The 25,052-nt window shown below is 33.6% G+C and overlaps 1 protein-coding gene across 3 annotated transcripts in view; it reads left to right on the top strand.

Annotated features, from left to right (window-relative positions):
* The first annotated feature begins 7,840 nt into the window (after positions 1-7,840).
* Positions 7,841-25,052, top strand: part of LOC125676074 (leucine-rich repeat-containing protein 15-like) — a 46,376-nt gene continuing 29,164 nt past the window's right edge. For all 3 annotated transcript variants that reach the window (XM_056159663.1, XM_056159661.1, XM_056159660.1), the window contains exons 1-4: positions 7,841-8,018; positions 14,520-14,591; positions 16,792-16,863; positions 19,487-19,558. In XM_056159663.1, the coding sequence (XP_056015638.1) occupies positions 7,867-8,018; positions 14,520-14,591; positions 16,792-16,863; positions 19,487-19,558 (368 nt within the window). In that variant the 5' untranslated portion in view covers positions 7,841-7,866. The remainder of the gene's footprint in view (positions 8,019-14,519; positions 14,592-16,791; positions 16,864-19,486; positions 19,559-25,052) is intronic.

Below are 25,052 nucleotides of genomic sequence, written 5' to 3'. Positions count from 1 at the left end.
TTACGAATAATTGATACGAGGGGGGGGGGGGGGTTAGAATGTTTTAGTTAGTATTAACGGCAAACTAACAACTCAGCTTTGTGATAAATGGGGTTACTTCCGCTTTTTCATCATATAAAAATTGTTAAAATTACTAATTAGTTCAAAATAATTCAAACCTTTAGCAATTCTTTTCAATAGATAACCGATATCAAACTGTCTTTCAATCATCATCGTCGTCATCATCGATTCTTTTTTTAATTATTCAGGCCTGTTTTCAATCCTTTTGCAAGGGTAAGGCCTGGTTATCCTGTCGAGATCGAAGTCTTTATCTCCATGCTTGGCGATCATGGATTCATAACACCCAATCCTCTAGATTCTAGGTCTCGTTTCACGATAGCCTTGGTCTGCCTATAGCTCGATATCCAGAGACAATCAATAAACAAACGTGTGATATTCACCTTGTCCTGCGTTCAACATGGCCTAACCATCGTAGCCTACATGTTTTAAGAACATCAGCGATGTTTCTGATGTCAAGTTGAGTAATAAAAGACTCAAAGACATTCACATCAGGATTCACAACACACATTCCTCTTATCATCGCTTTGTCATTGTGTATCAGTTTACCTAGATTAATGGCTGTTAATGACTATGTTTCAGAACCATATAGCAACACAGGTGAAATGAAGTTTGAATATAAACAGCCCCTGGTTGTGACTGCCAAATGTTTGTTCGTTAGGATTGGAAGAAGCTCTCTGAATTTCTTCCAAGCAGACGTACGTCGTGTTCTCACTACAGGTTCATATCCTCCCACCCCTTCCCCCCTGATGACCATCAATAGGTCGAGCGAGTAGATGGCAGTGCGACACTTGTATCTTGGATCATGTTTAAGAGAACAATTAATTCCATCACATTTCTTATGTACCCATGATGCGCAGCAAACAATTCCCGATCATCGTGTTTTGTTTTTTTTGATTTTGTCCTTTTGTTCCCAATAAAATTATATTTATTTTTTATTAAGAGCTTTGGTAGTTTGATCGGTTTAGAAGTTGTATACATGTATAGCAAGATTATCAGTTATTCACACTCTCCCAAAAGTAGTCAATTTTCTCTTCCTTTCATTATTTAAATAGCCTTTCTTCATCATTTATATTTTTTCCAGTTATTTTTATAAAATATACCTGTGGCATGCCCAATATATAACTCCGTTTACCTGATTAAGATATAGGGCTCACGGCGAATGTGACCGGTCAATAGGGGATGCTTGCTCCTCCTAGGTACATGATCCCACCTCTGGTATATCAATGGGTCCGTGTTTGCCCAACTCTATTTTGTATTGCTTATAAGTGTTAAGAGATCGATCACTGTTCGTTATCTTCACCTTTCATACATGTATTAGCGGATAAAAAAAAATATCTAGTTCAGTAATTTTATTTGCAGATTAATATACAAATTAGTGTGTTGCATTGTGTATATCATGTTTTAATGTATTGCATTGTACTTGAATTCAAAAATATCAAATCATACATTGTGTTCATTATGGTTGATACGAACAGCGACTGAAAATGAAGGGGGTTGCAATTTTAAAAAAACGTTTAATAGCGTTTATGACTGCGATTTGAACATATACATTCTTCACTCTTGCGACGTATTGAACGAATCGGGTTATACGGATATATTGAAATCACAAATCGCATTTTCCTTTATGAACCAACCAATATTGTTGCGCGACACAATCCATTCATATTGACTATGGACAAATTATGAAACAGTTGAAAGTACGCGAATGAGAGAGCGTAATGAGTTGAAAAAATACAACATCTGTTACAAAGATCTCGCAAGTCACACCTTTGGATTAAGATTGTGAACTTACGTGGATTCTCATCCCGATCTTGCGGTCTCCTACCTCCAAAATGCAGTGCACCTTGCAATGTTGATAAAAGGCAGGGTGAGACTAAGTGTGACGTCACGTCTATGGGTTGACGTACGTCACAATACGACTATGACAGAGGCGAGGGGTTCGTTTTATGCAACAAAATAAAAACAATGTAAACAAACGGTGTTGTACTAAATGAATATAAGTATAAGAATTGAACAGCACTTTTGCTGTTGCGATTCACAGAATTTGCCTCAAATCCAAATCCGTTCATATTGACCATGAACAGCTCAAATGTACTGTTTATTTCTTAAATGTCTTTGGAATGTTGGCCATATACACAAGAAGGAACGACGCAAAATGTCCAACGTATAGTTTTTTTTTTTACAGGCGATGAATCTGGTAACATCGCAGGCCAGAGTAACACATTTACGTTTTGCTGCTGTAAATAGTCAGTAACGAAGCTTGCGGTGTGCGATCGGGCGTTGTCCTGTCGCAGAGGGACGCTAAGATGGTTGTTTTGAATGAATTGAATGACATGTTCACGCAAAATATCGTCATGGTAACGTACGCCGGTTAAATTGTCCTCCATTATTACCAAAGGGGTCCCCCATGTGTTGTAATTTTACCCCAGACCATAACGCTCCTCTCCGACAAATTGGTGGTGCTGAATAACGCAGGTGTCAATGTAACGTTCTCTGGCACGACGGCAAGCCCGAACACGACCGTCACTGCTGTGGAGAGGAAGTGTCGACTCGTCCGTAAACAGAGCGTTTGCCTACTGAAGGGTGAATATAACGAACAGTTATCAGTCTCGTAACTCCTATAAGCAATACAAAATAGATAGTTGAGCAAATACGGACCCTTGGATATACCAGATGACATATTGCTCCCAAGGTAACAGGCGTCGGTTACAATTTCAAACTTCTCACCATTTTTACCCCTGTCATATGCCTACTATCAAAAGGAAAAAAAAATATTTTAAAATACTGAGGAGGTTAGTAATTTGTTAAAATAATTCTTTAGGGGTTGCCTGGAATACTAGAAGCTTCTTTTAATACCCTAGGTTAATAAAATATGGACCAAATATCAAGACAACAAATGGTATATTTTGTCTCCGCTCTAGAGATCTGTATGTTTCATGTATAGGGTTTGCTTCAGATTAAACACTACGATGAAAGGTTAGGGTTATTATGATGCCATTAAACACGACGATTAATCGTCTACTTTAGTCTGTTTAGAGAAATAGAGGTAGAATATTATTAATTTTTCGAAATCATTATCGTAACACCGTTATATTTTATGGGTGGAATGCCGATGTGAGAAGGATTTTTATTTGTAAGAGAATTCATTGATTTCCACCAGTTAGTAGAAATCTGCTGAGTCAGTAGGTTTTTTCTGACATTTTGTTCGGATAATTATCTCTCGATTTCCTTACAGATGCAACGCATGGAAGCTGAATATATCGAACAATGCTCCGTATTTTTCTAAAAATAGACCTTGCTTTGGCATTATCTGTTTTTAGTGTACGCGTGCAACCGTTTACAATGATGAACTAGTTGTCTGTCCAGGGTTGACTGCTTGTCTTCTAGTTAGTGTTTTGTTCGGGATGCTAGATTTATCATGTTTAAAAATTGTTTCATTGAATTATATGACATGCACATGTATCTACATCGAGGAAATCGTTCCACTGTACATTACATAATTTTCTCTTCATTTATTATAGTTTCCATCACCAAATAACCATATACTTAGTATTACAGTCCGTGCTTCTGAGAATATTCTAGAATTAGGACAACAGCATTTGTGTTATCCCTATTACTATAAGGAGAACTTCCTTGCCACTGAAATGATCCGGAACACATATAGCTGTGTAAACACTGCGGAAACATCTTCTTATGTAATAACAGAGTAACACCAGTGTTGTGCGCGTGTTTGTCAAGCATCGATGTTTGTCAATGAGTACATTGTTCAATAAACACGAAATGGGTTCTGGTTCCCGGAAATTAAATTTATCTTTGTTGCTCGATGAAACCTTTGTTTTGGATATGACATAATATATTTTGACAATTTTAGTGCAGGCATATGTACTTAAATAACGAATCGCGTATATGTGTTTATACCATAACTACAGGGCGATTTTTATCACTGTTACATGTAATATAGGAGACGGGTTTACATTCGCACTTGTTTCCGAATCATATTGCACTTAAAGACCCAACAATAATACCACACGGTTTCTTCATAGATCACTGGATGTGGGCGGAGCTCATCTATGGTCATTGTTATTTAGCTGGAATTACCTGACCAAAAGATCAGGGTGTTATGTATACTTTTGATATACACAGGACATGTCTCAGGGGCATCTGCAGAGTTTCAGTGCTGATAATGTTTGTATAATGGTTGTATCTCTAACGGTAGCTGGCACACAGTCTACACCCGCCACCCCTTTTCTCTCTCTTTCTCTTACTCTCATTCATTGGCTGAATGAATCCTTTTTATTTTATAAATATAGAGCTATCATAAATTGATAATATAAACAGATGTTGCGTGCTACTCAGGACAAGGTAAACTTCTGTTTCTATCACCCTGGAGTGATTTTTTTTTTATTTTCTTCTGGATAGAATATAGAATTCACTCTTGATTACAAATCAAAGTAAAATGAAATGTTGATGTACTCTCGATACAAATGATATAAATTTGAATAGGTAAATGCCGGTGATTTTGGACGGCCAGGAAATTCGGACGAAATATTTATAAGCCCCCATTAGATATATTAGTCCCTCTATCACTTGCGTTGTTTTCTTAATTTCGTTCCTTTCTTTTCGAAAAATGCAGAGAAGTCTCGAAAATGACACATTCGTGATCCTATAAATAGTAATATCTCACTAAGGACACCATATCGGTCTTTCCCCTCAAAAGCTACGAGCCTTGGAAAAGTTGACTACCTATCACAGTCATAGAAAACTTGTATTTGCAAGAAAACTAATTTTTTGAAATATTTGAAAAAATGGTTTATGATAAATTAGAATGTACCAGAATGCATTTGTTACATACAAACAAAACTTCACACAGGATGATGAATAAAATACACTTTGCTTACTCCTACTCGGCACCTGATCCCACCTCTGGTGTGTCCAGGGGTCCGTATTTGCCCAACTATCTATTTTGTATTGCTTGTAGGAGTTATGAGATTGATCACCGTTCGTTATCTTCCACTTTGACTTTAAAGTGTCTGAATTTACCAGAAAAAAATTTCTCATGATAATTTAAATACGGACACCCGTAAAGGTGTGAAATAAATCACTCCTTCAGGCATGTATGCAAATATTCAGATATATATGATTACGTTTGAACATTCCCATATCATATATATTGCTTTGTGTGAATTGGGGGTGTTGGGGGGGTTTCGAGTATAGAAGTTTAAAATAAATATTCACGGAAATCATGACCAGGATCAACGTAAACCTCTTTATTTCTTTTCTTTATCACATGGAATATATTGTTATCATACTTCGGAATTCTATAGATTTTTCAAAGTCTGTGTATTGTTGATGAGAATTACGTAGTCAATGGAAATGACTGAAGCATGATGATCAAAAATAATACGCAACCATGGAATATAGGAATACTTGTCTCGTGACAAATAATGTTCAGCCCAACATTTTTATTCATTGCGTCAGAAATGTGTTGCATACAATTCGCAAAAGTCATGTGGATATATTGTTTGAAAAAGCTATAATATCTAGCTACATATACATGCACATTCCTGAGGCATGATGTACAAATACAATTGTATTATTGAAGAAATCTTAACGAGTGTACTTTAACAAGCGTATTTTTGCACTTCAGTCGAAAACTTTGGTCTTAAGAATTAAGGAAGCGAGGTAATGTTGTGTACACCTTCCACTCAATTGACACCTGTGACCTATATTGTTTTAAAGCTTATGTTTACCTCTTCAGTAGAAAGATGACGTAATTGTTGCATCATTGGCTTTCAAGGTTGTACAAGAGAATTCATTCTTAATTTAACTTCACTGTGCGTGTTTATGGAAAAAAAACTCTTGTAAAACAAATTCTTTTAGCATGTTTTGTATTATTTTTCATAACTGGGGACTAAGATTTTGGAATTTACTATTTTGGGTGTGTATATTAAGTTCAACACGGATTTCTTTTTATATTTATGTTTCAACTATCGTAAGTTAGCATTTTACTATTGTTAGAATTTTTTTTTTAAATTATAAATTAATCTTAATATTTGTTTAATTGTTCTTTGCTAGTAAATCATGCTGCTCTATCATCAATGGTAATTTTGACCCATAACAGTGTACACCAACATAGATTTTAGCTGTTGTGTATCAATTTAAACGCATGTGTGTGTGTGTCAAGGGACCTGTGTTTGCCTAACTCTTAATTGTGTATTTTTATGGAATGATAAGGTTGATCGCTCTCTTCGCTGTTTGAGTAACCCTCGTTTAAGTAGAAAAAAAGGTTGATTTCATTATTTTAACTTTATATGCAGACCCCCCCCCCTAAAATATACATATTTAAAATTGTCCCCTAAAAACAATCAGTACTGATACACAGACATATGGAATTATTGAAGATCTGGAATACAACGCGTGTTGATGAGAGTTCAGTCAATTTCCCTTTAGTTTGTAAGTGCTGGTGTCCTGGGTTTGCATGACATTAAGTGTCCTCTTGTAACACATCTTAACGAATAGAAATCTTGTTATTGTGAAATTCCGCTTTTACAAATGACAGTCAGTCAAACATTTATACAAAGTCAATCTAATGCAAGTTTACTAAACAATTGCAGGGGTGTACATTTTCGATTTATGAGATTCCTGCATATTTACATGATAGGTAAACGGTTTAAAGTTTGCTCTTAAAACAATACAAATCATCTTATGAGGAAAATGGCCGTCAATGAATGATTTGTTGAAAAAAGATGTGTTTTTTAAGAAAGACCACAAAGCATGTTTGGAAGAAGTACATTTGACTTTCAAGACTAGCACAAAGCGTTTTGAGTATTTTGAATGATCAATTAAACTCAGATTCTAGAAATATTGTTAACATCCTTTCTTTTTCATAGCGTTACTTATTTTTTGACAAGATCTTCACAAATGATTCGTTTCCTCTACCACAAGGAAATCGACAAGGAAATCGACTATACCATTGATACACAAAAACACTCATGTTTGACTTATTAGTCTCTTCCTTCAGCATATTAAAAGTTTCTATTTGAAATTTCCGGGGTGCGACAATTTTTTATGGCCAATTGTTTCTCCGTGATCTCCCGCGTCATTTATTAACTTCCCGAAAGAGAACAACCTGCCTCATTTAATCGATATCCATTAAACGCCGTGATATATTACATCAAAACTTGCTTACGAACGAAAATAACAAAACTTCACCATCCGCTGTAACCTCATTTAAGTTTTTTTTTTATTTTGAAAATATTTTCTGATATATCGTAACATATCTGAAGTTTCTTCAGTATAATTAAAATCATTTTTTGTCTTCTTATATCTACCAATTAATTCTGGATATAATAAAAGGTGAATATAACGAACATTGACCAAACTCATAACTCCTATAAGCAATACAAAAAATAGAGTTGAGAAAACACGGACCCCTGGATATACCAGATGTGGGATCAGGTGCCTAGGAGGAGTAAGCATCCCCTGTCGACCGGTCACACCCGCCGTGAGTCGTATATCTTGGTCAGGTAAACGGAGTTATCCGTACTCAAAATCAGTGTGCCAAGAACGGCTTAACAATCGGTATGAAACACGTCAGACAGCATTTGACCCATTAGTAGGTTGTATTGGCAAACTAAATCATTACAACGACCATAGAATTTGCGAACATGAGATCAAGTGCAAGGGTCAAGTCGTTAGAAGGATAATTGAGTTCTTGCTTACAAAGAGAGATATTTGTATTTAGTGTAGAGTAGCAGCACTCTCCTTCACATAATGATGATGTTACTGGTGGTTTGGTTGTCTGTCATGCTCTCCGTGCTTTACAGCCAGGGGACGGTGGCTTGTCCTGACAAGTGTAGGTGTAGCAGATCACCTATCTGTAACGGGACTTATGTGGATTGTTCTTTGGGAAGTCTGAGCGGAGTACCGACTAACATCCCCACGGACACTTGTAAACTGTAAGTTATTCTAAACCTATCACAGTATACCCGGTGTATGATAAACCAAATACAAAGAAACGAGAACGGAGGTAATCATCTTATAAACCCGTGTCGTTCAACATTAATTACGCTATTTCCGCTGAAGCAATGTGTTTCAATGTCCATCTAGATTAAAATTTAAAGATTGCACGTTCACATCTAATGTGAAGAAACTGAAGAAAGGTGTATCGGAATGTGACGATTGTTAATAATAATAAATCTCATAAATTATAGAAAGTATACAAAATGAAATGAAAAGTAGTGGAAACCATAGGAACACTTACACCTGGACTTATTTTTCCTCATATTTTTTCTGGAAGCGATTTCTCGACGATCGATTTTGGAGAAATTCTAAGGGATGATGGATATTCACCTGAATTCGAGACATGTGTTTCCGATTTTTATTACGTCTCTTATTAGGCAAGATATTGACTTTTTTCAATTTTAAAGGGTCAGTTTGTCCTTAAGTGTTCTCAGAAACTATGTATGATATCAGATTGATATTTTCAGCAATTGGATAATTTAATTGAATTCGTAGATGCTATTAATTGCATTTAAATTCCCCTAATGTGAAAAGCACCGCTACCGGGGCTCAGAAAGGCTAGAATAACTCCACAACTGTTAGATGCAGAGTACTAAGTAATGACATTTAGGAAGATGTCTTGCATTGATGCAACACATTAGCAAAGAAAAACAAAATTTTCAGAAACAAATATATTTACAAAACAATTAAAATGATTCACTATTAAGCAACGATATGATAAGTATTATTTGAGTTATTTTTATTTTTGCCATATTAGGATATTTCAGTCAACTCTAATCGAAAGTTCTCAGACTCTAAAACTCCTAAAGGTAAAAAGAAATAAAACATCCCATATTCTATACTCACGGGGCACACCCCAGAAATAAAATATCCCATATCCTATACTCACGGAGTACACTACAGAAAGAAAACACTGCATATCCTATACTTACTGAGTACACTACATAAATAAAACATCACATATCCTATACTCACTGAGTACACTATATAAATAAAACATCACATATCCTATACTCACTGAGTACACTATATAAATAAAACATCACATATCCTATACTTACTGAGTACACTACATAAATAAAACATCACATATCCTATACTCACTGAGTACACTATATAAATAAAACATCACATATCCCATACTCACTGAGTACACTATATAAATAAAACATCACATATCCTATACTTACTGAGTACACTATATAAATAAAACATCCTATATCCCATACTCACTGAGTACACTATATAAATAAAACATCACATATCCCATACTCACTGAGTACACTACAAAAATAAAACATCACATATCATATACTTACTGAATACACTACATAAATAAAACATCACATATCCCATACTCACTGAGTACACTACAAAAATAAAACATCACATATCCTATACTCACTGAGTACACTATATAAATAAAACATCCCATATACTCACTGAGTACACTACATAAATAAAACATCACATATCCTATACTCACTGAGTACACTATATAAATAAAACATCACATATCCTATACTTACTGAGTACACTACATAAATAAAATATCACATATCCTATACTCACTGAGTACACTATATAAATAAAACATCACATATCCTATACTCACTGAGTACACTATATAAATAAAACATCCTATATCCCATACTCACTGAGTACACTATATAAATAAAACATCACATATCTCATACTCACTGAGTACACTACAAAAATAAAACATCACATATCCCATACTCACTGAGTACACTATATAAATAAAACATCACATATCCTATACTCACTGAGTACACTACATAAATAAAACATCACATATCCTATACTCACTGAATACACTATATAAATAAAACATCACATATCCTATACTCACTGAGTACACTATATAAATAAAACATCACATATCCCATACTCACTGAGTACACTACAAAAATAAAACATCACATATCCTATACTCACTGAATACACTATATAAATAAAACATCACATATCCTATACTCACTGAATACACTATATAAATAAAACATCACATATCCTATACTCACTGAATACACTATATAAATAAAACATCACATATCCTATACTTACTGAATACACTACATAAATAAAACATCACATATCCTATACTCACTGAATACACTATATAAATAAAACATCAGATATCCTATACTCACTGAGTACACTATATAAATAAAACATCACATATCCCATACTCACTGAGTACACTATATAAATAAAACATCACATATCCTATACTCACTGAGTACACTATATAAATAAAACATCACATATCCTATACTCACTGAGTACACTACATAAATAAAACATCACATATCCCATACTCACTGAGTACACTACATAAATAAAACATCACATATCCTATACTTACTGAATACACTATATAAATAAAACATCACATATCCTATACTTACTGAATACACTACATAAATAAAACATCACATATCCTATACTCACTGAATACACTATATAAATAAAACATCACATATCCTATACTCACTGAGTACACTATATAAATAAAACATCACATATCCCATACTCACTGAGTACACTACAAAAATAAAACATCAGATATCCTATACTCACTGAATACACTATATAAATAAAACATCACATATTCTATACTCACTGAATACACTATATAAATAAAACATCACATATCCTATACTTACTGAATACACTACATAAATAAAACATCACATATCCTATACTCACTGAATACACTATATAAATAAAACATCAGATATCCTATACTCACTGAGTACACTATATAAATAAAACATCACATATCCCATACTCACTGAGTACACTACAAAAATAAAACATCACATATCCTATACTCACTGAATACACTATATAAATAAAACATCACATATCCTATACTCACTGAATACACTATATAAATAAAACATCACATATCCTATACTTACTGAATACACTACATAAATAAAACATCACATATCCTATACTCACTGAATACACTATATAAATAAAACATCAGATATCCTATACTCACTGAGTACACTATATAAATAAAACATCACATATCCCATACTCACTGAGTACACTATATAAATAAAACATCACATATCCTATACTCACTGAATACACTACATAAATAAAACATCCCATATCCTATACTCACTGAGTACACTATATAAATAAAACATCACATATCCTATACTCACTGAATACACTATATAAATAAAACATCAGATATCCTATACTCACTGAGTACACTACATAAATAAAACATCACATATCCTATACTCACTGAGTACACTACATAAATAAAACATCACATATCCTATACTTACTGAGTACACTATATAAATAAAACATCCTATATCCCATACTCACTGAGTACACTATATAAATAAAACATCACATATCCCATACTCACTGAGTACACTACAAAAATAAAACATCACATATCCCATACTCACTGAGTACACTACATAAATAAAACATCACATATCCTATACTCACGGGGTACGCCCCAGAAGATTTAGAAAAGTTAGGGACAGCAACAAAATATGGAGAAAAAAATATGAGGAATGCTTTCTCCTATATTGCAAAAATAGTAAAGGGTATAATGTATGTATTTTGTGCTTAAGGTAAAGGTTGGTCGATCTGTTTTCAAACTTGGATTAAAGATGTAACTTGTATGTGGATTATTATTATAAACTAGTTTAAATACATTTTAGCATTACGTAAGCATCGAAACGTGAATGGTTACTGACCATGAAGTATATAAAAAGTTAATATATTGTAAAATTAAGCTAAGTGTATTATTACTTACACAGTTAGTTAGTGACCAGACACGGAAAAATACATGGTGTAAAAAAACGCGCACTGTCTCGCCCGATATGAGTTTTCTTTTCACACCATGTTTTTTATTTACGTATCAGGTCACTGACTAATTGCGTAGCGAATTTATCACGTCTAAGACCTTTAACTGTATATACGGGGATCTATATCATACAATTTATAGCTTCGCCAGCTGCAAGTCATACCCGACAATAAATTACTCGCTCAACACGGATTTTTCTCGCATTATACGTTTTTTTCAAGGCGTCATGTAACCAAGATCTGATCAATTATATTTCAACAATATTATCTAAGGCATGATAGGTGTTTATACAAACTAAAATGAAAGCATTTGACACCTTGTTGAATGTGATCCAACTTACACGGTACCAATTTTGATGCACCAGATGTGCATTTCGACAAATAATGTCTCTTCAGTGATGCTCAACCGAAATTGTTGAAATCCGAAATAACAGGAAACTTGTAGGCCCTAAGGGCTATTTTAGGGGAAAACATTGTGTACAAATTGTGGGGCGCACCAAAATGTTTTTATCTTATGTAGCGATATTGATAACGTATCAAAATGAATTGATACATTTTGAAATCGGAAAATAAAACTTATTGAATGAAGGGCTGAGGCATTTGATCATGAAAAATGAAAATCGAAGTGTAGGATAACTATGTATAAAACAGATATTATGATATAAAAAGATGAAAACGGAAATAAGAAACTCTTCAATAAAAGAAGTAAAATTAAAGAAAAGTGATTAAAGTCATCAATGGTATGAAGAATGCAAAATGTAAACACTAACATTTCTAAACACCACATCTGGGACTTGGTGTTGTCGAGAATAGTAAGCGTCATATCCTCCATTAACCCTAATCAGTCGCCAAAATCAGTATGAAAAGGTCACACTTACTAATCCGTCGTCATGATCAGTATGAAAAGGTCACACTTATACATTCGACTTAAGGACAGCTTCTATTCGCAAATAAGATCATTATCAAGAATAAACACTCTGCAAATCTCTGAATCTAAACGAGACGTTTATATTTCATCAGAATGTTATTCAGCATTGTGATGGAATTGAACAACAGACTATAATACTATGATTGTTTTCTATAGGGCAATCAATATACACATACAATTGGAGACGCTTTGAAGTAAAAAGTACACAATCATTTTTCATATAACAAAGAGAGAAAAAATGTTAATATTACTATTAAATGTAATCAAATAAGAGTTAAGAATAATCAATTTTCGAAAGAAATCGAAAACATAGATAACAAAATAAAAAAATAAAAATACATACGAATAAAGATAGCAGAAAATGGCCATTGCCTATCAACCTGACAATAAATCATGGAGACAAAAAATTGTTCAATTAAGTATATATATCAAAACGCAAAATCCCGAAAATTCAAGCAAGGGTTTAAAGAATGACAAAAATGAAAAGTGTAAATTAACTGAGGATTCACAGCTTAATGTCTATTTTGGGCATCCGAAGAGCACACCAGATCCGAAACAGAGAACCAGGTCAAAGATTTAAAAGGTCGTTCTCGGATAAGTACAGATCCGAAACAAAGAACCAGGTCAAATATTTAAAAGGTCGTTCTCGGATAAGAACAGATCCGAAACAGAGAACCAGGTCAAAGATTTAAAAGGTCGTTCTCGGATAAGTACAGATCCGAAATAGAGAACCAGGTCAAAGATTTAAAAGGCCGTTCTCGGATAAGTACAGATCCGAAACAGAGAACCAGGTCAAAGATTTAAAAGGTCGTTCTCGGATAAGAACAGAATGTTCATCCTCATGTGATAGTGTGCAATGTTTACAACAGAAACGTATCTGTTCAATGGCTGATTTCCTGTGATAATACATATGTGTTAAACTGTACAAGTGGAATGGCATGCCTAAATATGAAATGTTAGAAGTAAAGAGTTATCTTTTAGTTAACGAACGTTGCTTGCCGTAATTGTTCATTTTCTCTTATAAGTTGATAAGATGGAAAATTCTTACACGAAATTATCATCAGGCAAAATAATATATGATATTATATATATATATATATATATATATATATATATTGGATTTTATTTTTTGACTTCATATATATATATATATATATATATATATATATATATATGAAGTCAAAAAATAAAATCCAATACTCAAACTTTTATCTATAGCGTTTCACCCTGCGGGTTCGTCAGGAGATTTTTTTTAATTCAAAAAATTTACTGACGAGCCCGCGGGGCGAAAGCTCTATCGATACAAGTTTGAGTATTGTATTTTATTGTTTGACTTTATTCTACCCCGATACCAAGAAAAAAGAATTTTTTGAATATATATATATATAGATATGGATATGTTTATTATACTTGTATATGTACCTCCGCTCTATCTATCAAATTCTAATCATGTCATGACTTATTCCGTGTACAATTGTATAATGGCTATCTATCGTGAGGGAATTTACCTCCCACATCCCGAAATATTAGATGATAAGTATTCAAGATATTCGTGAGACCAATATTCTATACGTTACAATGAATATACACATTTCAGTGTTCATGAATTCAGATTAATCAAGATGTCTTTATTATTCAGGAATCTGGAATATAATCAAATAACAACACTACGGAATGGAATCCTTGACAATTTGGCGAATTTACAGCATCTGTATGTATATCTAAACGACTCATATTTACTGTACGGTAACATAATGATATCAATATGAAAGGAGAAGAAAACGATCAGTGATCAATCTCAATACTTGTATAGGGAATACAAAATTGAGAGTTGGGCAAACCAGATATAGGATCAAGTGCCTAGAGGGAGTACCGATAACAATTTCAGGAAATATGTGATCAAGAACTGTTTGGTGTGAAAATATATGGTCTGTAGCAAAGCACAATATAAGAGACACAAACTCTATATTAACTCTATCTTTATCTCACCCCATCTCTCTATCACTATATAATTACCTCAAGAGACTCCGTAAATGAAATCGTCTCTTTTCTAAAAAAAAAAAAAATATGATTGCTTGATTATTGTGCTTCACATCATTGATACTATAGCTGACAAAATGTTTTGTAAAAGGAAAGTTTGAGTTCAACTTCGCTGAGGGTTTCGTCATACAAGCTCATACTCTGATATTTATAATTCATTGCGTACTATCACTATGTGAAAAGTGAAGCTAATGAAGAGAAACCGATCTCACAACTCCTAGAAGAAATACAAAATAGAGAGTTGTTTATCAAAATTGCATCAACTCCACTTTTGGTAATCACTTATACTCCAACTACCCTTTCAAAAGATAAAATTCTTCCAAAACAATGATTCAGTTTTAGACACATTTGATATCCCAGTCAATGTGTTGGATGAATATGAGTTACCGTACCTATACTGGATTCCTAAACATCATAACTAGCCTTACGAAGAAAGATACATTGCTAGAACCTGTAAGTGCTCTATCAAGCCGCTATCTTTGCTCCTCACGAAAATATTAACATATGTGAAGAAGAAACTTCAAACGTACTGTGCGACTAGATATGCAAGAATTGGTGTAAATCAAATGCAAACTCTAAAACATTCTGAAGAACTGTTAGTAAACTTGAAATGGCAAACATTTTCTCAAATCAAAAACATTAACAAGGATGCGTTTTGACTACCTTAAACGAACATTCCTCATAATATATTAAAAACTAGATTTTATTTAACACACCATAGGTAGTTGCTTATTCAGTAAAAAAGTGGAAGTGGAAATATTCATATATAATGATTAGTCATCCCCAAAATTGCTATGATACAACACACAAATACTCTGACGTTCAAATGAAAATATGCTGGAGTTCCTCATTGACAATATATTCTTAGTCTTTGGTTATCAGGTCTTCTGAAGGTCTGCTGGAATTCCCATGTGCACGAATTATGCTCCTTTGTTAGCCAACCAGTTTTTGTATTCCTACGAAGCAGAATTTATTCAAAAAGTTCTACGTGAGAAGAATAAATATCTTGCTGTGGAGTTCAATGCAACATTTAATTATATCGACGACGTTTTATCTATTAACAATAACGTCCATTGATGTGTCGATCGATATATATTTATGTGAACTCAAATTAAAAGACACCACAGAGTCGTCCACTTCTGCTTCATACTTGGATATTTTAATGAAAATATATATTAACGGCAAACTAACAGCTCAGCTTTATGATAAATTGGATGATTTCAGCTTCTCCATCGTCAGCTTCCCATATTTATATAGCAATATTCCATTATCACCTGCATATGGTGTTTATGTCTCTCAACTGATTCCATACGCAAGAGGTTGTTTTGTGTATGATCAACTTTTTAATCAAGTCAGGCTACTGACAAACAAGTCGGTGGTGCAGGGGTATCAACATATTCGATTAAAGTCAGCATTTCGCAAATTCTTTCATCGTAATTATGATTTTTTTGCCAATTCAATTGGGTGAAATGCTGTCTGAGGTATTTCATACCAACTGTTCAGCCGTTCGTGGCACATTGATTTTGAATAGGATTGCTCCGTTTATCTGATCAAGATATATAGCTCACGGTTGGTGTGGCTGGTCGACAGGGGAAGTTTACTCCTCCTAGGTACCTGTTATCACCTCTGGTATGTCCAAGGGGTCCATGTTTACCCAACTCTCTATTTTGTATTCCTCGCAGGAGTTATGATAATGATCACAGTTTATCTTCACCTTTTCATAGATAAAGTCGATCTCACACTTTGGATAATGTGGTAAAAGTATTAAAGATACAACTGGAAACAAGATTTTAAAGTTTTATACGTAACAACGAATTTTATCAATTCAGTGTTTTTGTATTTAGGTTAATCATGCTATCTTTATCATTCAGAAATCTGAGACGGAATAAACTGACAACCATTCCAGAGTTAATTTTTGAAACTTTGGTGAATTTACAGTTTTTGTAAGTATTTCTTAATAACTCATATTTAGTGTTCATCGTTAAACGTCAGCATTTTGCAAATTCTATGGTCGTTATAACGGTTTAGTTTGCCAATACAGCCTATCGTTGGGTTAAATGCTATCTAGCGTGTTTCATACCGATTGCATGGCTGTTCGTGAAAATATGCAAATAATCGAAAGAAAACAGTTCATTATAAAACCACCAAGCAGAGCAAAATCCGATACCATTTTATCACCCTGGGTATTTCTAACAAGTGCAGAGACACGGATATCCCTGTCCTCGTTCTTTTTTTCTTTTTTTTTGGGGGGGGGGGTATATCGGAATAATTTATTTGTCTTGTTACATTTGTATGATCAAGTTTCTCTTTTTGAATAAAAAAACCTATTTCATCCAAATTCTTTATCGGAACTGTCTGCGTAATGCAAAGACCAAACTGTGTATAACTTGCATATTCTAAGCAAATTCCAGGGTACTTTTACCACAGTAGAGGTAAGCTAATCTGGGTATTTGAAATAAAGATTTGTACAAGTGTGGAAATCGTCGGGGGCAATTGAAATATGACAAAAGAGTTGTTTACATCTTTTGTCTCTCAAAAGTAAATGCAGTTTTCTATAGCTTTAAGACTAAGGCAAATGCAACAACCTAATTAAAATTGGATGTTAGATTCATTGTTGATTATTACTGGATTTAGTAATTATTTGCTTTATCTATTCATTTACAGTGTATATGTCTGATTTGTTTTTCAATCTATTTCAATCATATTTTGATTGTTTCTTTTTGTTATGTATTGTCCCATCTTATTGAAGGTAACAGGTTCTAATCGAATGGCTAATTTGAAGTCTAGATGCAAATAACCCCCTCCCGCCCGAGAATATGTTTCGATCTTACCCGACAAGATTTTTTAAAATTACTTTATCTGTTGTCATACATGTATGTAAAAATATATAGGTTTTTCAACATCTCTTTTGGAGAAGAGACCTAGAATATACAAATTGCACACGTGTTTTAACGGCACTCAGATTGAGTGTACAAAAACAGCGCAACAGGTGCGACTTCTTCAATGAATTTAATAGAGCAACGGATGCATAACGTTGAATAATCAATATTCTATGACGATACAATGTATGCATCTTTTTCCTTTATTTCCGAAATGGAGAAATATTCAATTCCTATTATTCCAACGTGTTCATAAGTCATTAAACTATTCATTGTTTAAACTTACCCCATGATGAAACAAATGATGCCGAAAAAAACAAAAGCGTGCAGGCTTCGTGCAGACTGTTCACAACCCCCTCCTCGCCCAAAATGTTTCAATCTTTCATGGCGAGAACTTTTTTAAAATTATCTTATCCGTTTTCATATTCGTACATATCTATATAAAATGTATAGGTTAATTTAACATCTGTGTTAGGGAAGAGGCCTGGAACACACAAATTGCAAATGTATTTTAACAACACTCAGAATGAATGTACAAAAATAGCGGAAGAGGCGTTATTCAGTTTTAACGAATTTAATAAAGTAATGAGTCAATAACATTTCATTAATCAATATACCGTGACGATACGGTTTTTGAATACTTTTCTTTTATTTGCAAAATTTTAAAACATTATCATTATCATTCTTTCTCAACTTTTTTTAATATCTAGAATACTGCCATTATATTGAAACTATTTGAACCAAATAATACCCCAAAAAAAATCAAAGCGTGAAGGCGACGCCTACCATTTCGTACAGGCCGTTCACAAAGCGTGCAGTCCATGTCTACAAAGTGGTCAGCATTTCGTGGAAAGCGTTTTCTGCAAACTGTTCACCGTTCCGTGCAGATCTTTCAGTGTTTCGTACAAATCGTTCACCGTTCCGTGCAAGAATCTTTTCGTACAGATCAGTGCTAGTGGTGTACTAGTACGCTTCACTGTCTATATGAAATCAAACATTGTTCTCAACGATACTGTGTCTGGTTAATATTTTTCTCTGGTGCTTTTTTTTGCCCGGTTGCGTTCGAAGAAACTTCACCAGGTTTACGTTCTCTACAATATGTAGATCACCATCACTGGGTGTATCAAGTTTCCGGAGCATATCCTATTCTTTGATGAAACAGTAGTCCTTAGGGAACTGAAAGAAATTCATGTTCAATGAAAAAAAAAATTATAAAACAAAGTTATAGCACGGCTTTGTTGTCTTGTGATATATTTTTGTTTTTGTGTCGGGGGACCATAAATTTGCTATTTCCCTAATTTTCAGGAATTCCAAATTGAGTAAGAAATGTTCAACAAGATAAAAGAAATAAAATATTTAAGTTTACGCTCACATCTAGCTATTATAAATGAAAAGCGAAGATAACGAGCAGTGATAAATTTCATACTCGTAACTCCCACAAGCAATACAAAACCGATCATGATGGAATGTATCTCCCTTAGACGTCTTCATATGATTGACAAATTCTCGTGCGTAATGTTAAACAATATACAATCAATCAAACTCCTATACGAAGACTTATTTGATGATAGGTGTTATAGATATGATTGGGATTCCGATAGTCAAATTTAATTCATAGTAATGTATTTTAACAATTTTGTGTTCATGAATTCAGGTTAATCAAGATACTAGTATCTTTGTTATTCAGAGATCTAAGATGGAATCAAATAACAACCATACCGGATGGAATCTTTGAGACTTTAGTGAATTTACAACATCTGTAAGTATCTCTATCTTAGTTGCAGTTACTGTATGATAACTGAATATTATATATATATATATATATATATATATATATATATATATATATATATATACTGTTAGTCCCCGAGGGTCTCTACAGCCCAGTAGCTAAGTACTTCGTTACTAGCTTGAAAATACGGATGTATATTTAATTGCTGTTATAAAATTTAGAAATTCATTTCAAAATTAAGGATTATCTCCCTCATGCACAGCTCTTATCCTTAGGCGAATTTGACTCCACTTTTTTTGGCACGTTGTTTTTGGCTATAATAGCTCTGAAACTTCATTGTTATTTCGGATTTCAAACATTTCGATTGAGCATCACTGAAGAGACATTATTTGTCGAAATGCGCATCTGGTGCATCAAAATTAGTACCGTATAAGTTTTACATCATTATATTAGGTCCTGCATGCATAGATAATAATGATAATTATGTATTTTAATTCTGACACTATGAATATTATACTCATATGTATGTACACATCGATTTTGTATCATTTTTTCTCTCACATTTGTAAAGCAATTTGGAGAACTAATGTTGAGAGGACGCTATATAAATATTTCAATTACAATTATAATAGCATATCTTTGTCGCTTTTCAATAAATGTTTATACCTGTTGATGTGGTTGAAGAACATTGGATAGTATGCCTATTAAAGTATTTTCATGAATAACCTTTTCTGAAAAGTGTTTGAAGCATTCCTCTTATGAAAAGGTTACGATAAATAATCGTAACCCATGTCATTCATCCTACAAAAATAAGAACTGAGCAAACACGGAGACCTGGATGTTTATATATCTCAACTGATTCGATATGCAAAAGCTTGTTCTGGGGATAGTCAGTTTTTAAATTGAGGTAAGCTACTGACAAACAAGTTGATGGTACAGGGATTTCAACAGTCTCGATTGAAGTCAGCATTTCGCAAATTCTATGGTCGTTATAACGATCTAGTTCGACAATACAACCTCGCATTGGGTCAAATGCTGTCTGACGTGTTTCATACCGATTGTTAAGCCGTTCTTGGCACACTGATTTTGACTGCGGATAACTCCGTTTACCTGATCAGGATATGGGACTCACGGCGGGTGTGACCGGTCAACAGGGGATGCTTACTCCTCCTGGGCACCTGATCCCACCTCTGGTGTGTCCAGGGGTCCGTGTTTGCCCATCTATCTATTTTGTATTGCTTATAGGAGATATGAGATTGATCACTGTTCGTTATCTTCACCTTGCATAAGCATTCCCTTTTGACCGGTCATACACGCCGTGAGTACTATATCTTGATCAGCTAAAAGAAGCAACCCGTATTCAGAATCAGTGTATCAGAACGATCTAACAATCGGTATAAAACAGTTCAGACAGCATTTAACCCAATGACAGGTTGTATTGGCAAACTAGATCGTCATAACGGCCACATATTTTTACGAAGTGCTAATTTTGAACGAGACTGTTGTAAAATCAACTTCTGTGTCAGTACCTGGATATAACTGAGGTGGGCTCAGTTGCCTAGGAGGCGTAACCATCCCTTATCGATCGGTCTCACACGCTGTGAGCTCTATATATTGATCAGATAAACGATATCACAATTCACGTCGAAGCAGCCTACTGACGAACAAATTGATGTTACAGGGGTTTCAACAGTCTCATAAAATATACAAGAAGCCAGAAGTAAATTACATTTGTAATTTGCGATGCCATCATGAGATGTTTACTCCTCCTAGGCACCTGATCCAACCTCGGATGTGTCCAGGGGTCCGTGTTTGCCAAAATCTATATTTTGTATTACTTGTAGGAGTTATGAGATTGATCACTGTTCGTTATCTCCACCTTATATATATATATATATATATATATATATATATATATATATATATAAAGCACTATTTTTTGTATTTGACCTTGTATCCATGTTGTGGATCCGACATTTTGAGGTATCGGGTGTTGTTGGAACTTTAGTGCTTTTATATATATATATATATATATATATATATATATATATATATATATATATATCTTATAATTAATCCACCTACATGTTCTTGATCTTTCAACTATAGTCCAGCTGTATGATACTGGTGATTTGGATAAAGTTAAAACTAAGGACCTCAAATCATTTATTCAAAAGTTCCTGAATTCAGAGAGTTTCTGTTGTTCAATTTGCGATCGATCTTCATCCCCAGTATGCAATATGCTGAATATTATGCCAGACAATGGGCTAAAGATAACTCGATAATTTGTAAGTATCCATTAAAAGTATAGAAGGAAAATTAAAATCCCATACTAAACACATCAAAACAAAAGTATACTTCGAGTTCGATTTTTACGATAGAATATTTGAACTTCTTTCATGTCCAAAAATCATTCGATGATTTATTCCGTTAGATATTATGATCAATAATGTACTTTAGAGTTTTTACATTTAATACATTGCTATGGGCTTTTACGAATCAGTGTTGATGAATTCAAGTTAATTAAGATATCTTTATTATTCAGATCTGTGGGAGGAAATCAAATAACAACTCTACCGGGTGGAATTTTTGAAAACTTGAGGAATTTACGTTAGCTGTAAGTATCGATATATAATTAAATATACTTGCTTGACAATTTAATAATATCCACACATTGTGAATATTTTTTGAATTTATTTGATCAAGAACCTTCAAGTTTCGAATGTGAAAGTTCATTTTGAATTACCATGTGAACGACCAAAATTCATTTTTGTTCTCCATCTCTTATTCTATCACTTCAAAAACTTTATCAAATGGTACTTATATATTTTGTCAATAATTTTGATATCTTCATTATTACATTGCAGATTATTTATATTAGGTTTAATATTCGAAAATGACATTGTTTGTGGAAACTTAATTTGAATTCAACTTAAATGTGCGATTTATTTTGCAAGCTCATTGCAAGTTATTGATAAATAAATGTACACTACCATTCTGCTAATCAACAGTAATCAGTATATTATAGAATGCTAATCAACAGTAATCAGTATATTATAGAATGCTAATCAACAGTAATCAGTATATTATAGAATGCTAATCAACAGTAATCAGTATATTATAGAATGATGTGTAGGATGTTGTTTATGTTTGATATCCCCATCCGTGATATTGTGTGCTACAAAATCACAATTAAGGTTTCTTTTCGCATCATTCATGTCGACTTTCTTGGTATATCCTGTGGTTGAAATATAACCCCCATTGCATTTGTGTCCATATAGTATAACATTTTGCAATAACAATTTTTTTCATCCATGCAGAAGTGAAACTCGGTCATGACACTTTATCAACTATTGCCAAAAAAAGGAGACCTGCATATCACTATCAATGTGTAAATGAGTTGTTATCTTATAATTTATAATTATAATCCGTTGGATTAAATTTGTGCTGTTGAAAGAATATTAATGTATCGCTTCAGTAAATGTAAAAAAAATAAACCACAAAAATAGTCAACATTTAAAACTTATACGGTACCAATTTTGATGCACCAGATGTGCATTTCGACAAATATGTAGCCTCTGAAAATCTGAGAGAATACCTTAATATTCAATCCTTGTGTTACATAATAGTATGTAAGATTTATACGGTACCAATTTTGATGCACCAGATACGTACTTCGACAAATAATGTCTCTTTAGTGATGCTCAAGCTAAAATATAGGAAATACGAAATAGCAATAAACTTGTAAGAACTAAGAGAAAGAGTGCCATAGACTGGAGTCAAATTCGTCTGAGGATCAGAGTTATGCATGAGGGAGATAATCCTTAATTATGAAATGAATTTTTAAATTTTATCACAGCATTTAAGTAAACATCCGTATCCAGTGAAATAGAACGTTGCTCTAATTTACTATTTTTCCAAAGACATGAATACCGCACGAGGGTTGTCCGGTAATGTCATGATACCATCGTATTGTTAGGCCGTTCTTGGCACAGTGATTTTGACTACGGATAACTCCGTTTACCTGATTAAGAAATAGGGCTTACGGCAAGTGCGACCGGTCAAAGGGGATACTTGCCCCCCCTCCCCCGCGTCCTTTGTTCTTTTACAGAGGAAGTTTGAAAATACACTGAAAGCCATGTCCACGTTCTCTATCTGAATAAGTTGTAGTGGCTTTCGTTTATACTACAGGTTACTGTAGCATAGTGATGTCATATGGAGTGTTTACAATACATTCGCGTGTTTTGTGAACCTAAATATTGCAATTCCGTTGCTTTATCTAAGAGGAGGTCACGAAAAGCTCCCTCTAATTAAAATAAAACGACAATAATAGCATTCCATTTCAGTAAAACACCAAATTTCTTAATTAGCTCCATGAAAAAATGAACTGTTGGAATTATGAAATCCATCGTGTTTCCACTAACCCCAACAATCATCATTTATATCCATTGTCCCTGATCTTCCTTAAGCATAGAGATGATTGAAGGAACGTTTGTTCTCTCTCAGTTCACAACTGTAATTACTTTTTACGTTATTTGAATGAAAGGTGAAGATACCGAACAATGGTCAATCTCATAACTCCTACAAGCAATACAGAATAGAGAGTTGGACAAACAAGGATACCTGGACACACCAGAGGTGGGATCGGGTGGTCACACCCATCGTGAATCAAATTATATTGAAAAGTGAAAAGTTGTAATAAAAATTAGTCAATCGTGTTGAATATGTTAATATATTTACAAAAAAATGTTTCTTTATAAAATGGTGTTTGGGAAAAATAAAATATGATTTATTATCTACGTAAATACCCTAATTTTGACACGGTAAATATTTTAAGGAAATTGATTCAGTTAAAGAATTTAGAGTAGAGTACTACATGGGGGATATGTTGGAGAATTGGGATATTCATGTTTAGATACAAATTTTAGATATTAATTTTATGTTTGTGTATATGATTTAATGCAGGACCACAATGGAAACTAGCTATATGCTAATTTGTGTTATCCTGGATAAATAAAGGCTATTGTTATTATCATTATTATCATAGACTGTAATAACTAGAAAACAACATCAACTATGTCTGTAGATGTCATTTGGAAGGTAACATCAATTTGTTTTCTCCCTCACATAGAACGTTTGAATAATTTGTGCAAGAAACAAGTTTTTAAGCTTAAAGAAAATGATCGCTAATGTTCGTGTGCGTTTTGATCTGAAATCTGATAACACTGCAATAATGCCACGACCGGAAGGTACTACTATAATCAAATCTGATAACACTGCAACAATGCCACGACCGGAAGGTACTACTATAATCAAATCAATGTATAGTGAAGGGGCTATGCAAAACGATGAATGGAAATAAAAGCAAAAATTGTAATAAGAAGTGTAAAGTGGGGCCTTTCAAGTGAAACAAAATTGTTAAATTTGGAAACGAGGCAGGTTTTGAAACTTGGTTACAGAAAAGTGACATTTAAACACATCCGTAGTACTGGTATTTGATTGTTGATATACAGTTTTAATC

This window comes from Ostrea edulis, chromosome 3 (genome assembly GCF_947568905.1).
Source record: "Ostrea edulis chromosome 3, xbOstEdul1.1, whole genome shotgun sequence".
NCBI classification, from domain to species: Eukaryota; Metazoa; Mollusca; class Bivalvia; order Ostreida; family Ostreidae; genus Ostrea; species Ostrea edulis.
This window is presented reverse-complemented; position numbering and strand designations above follow the sequence as displayed.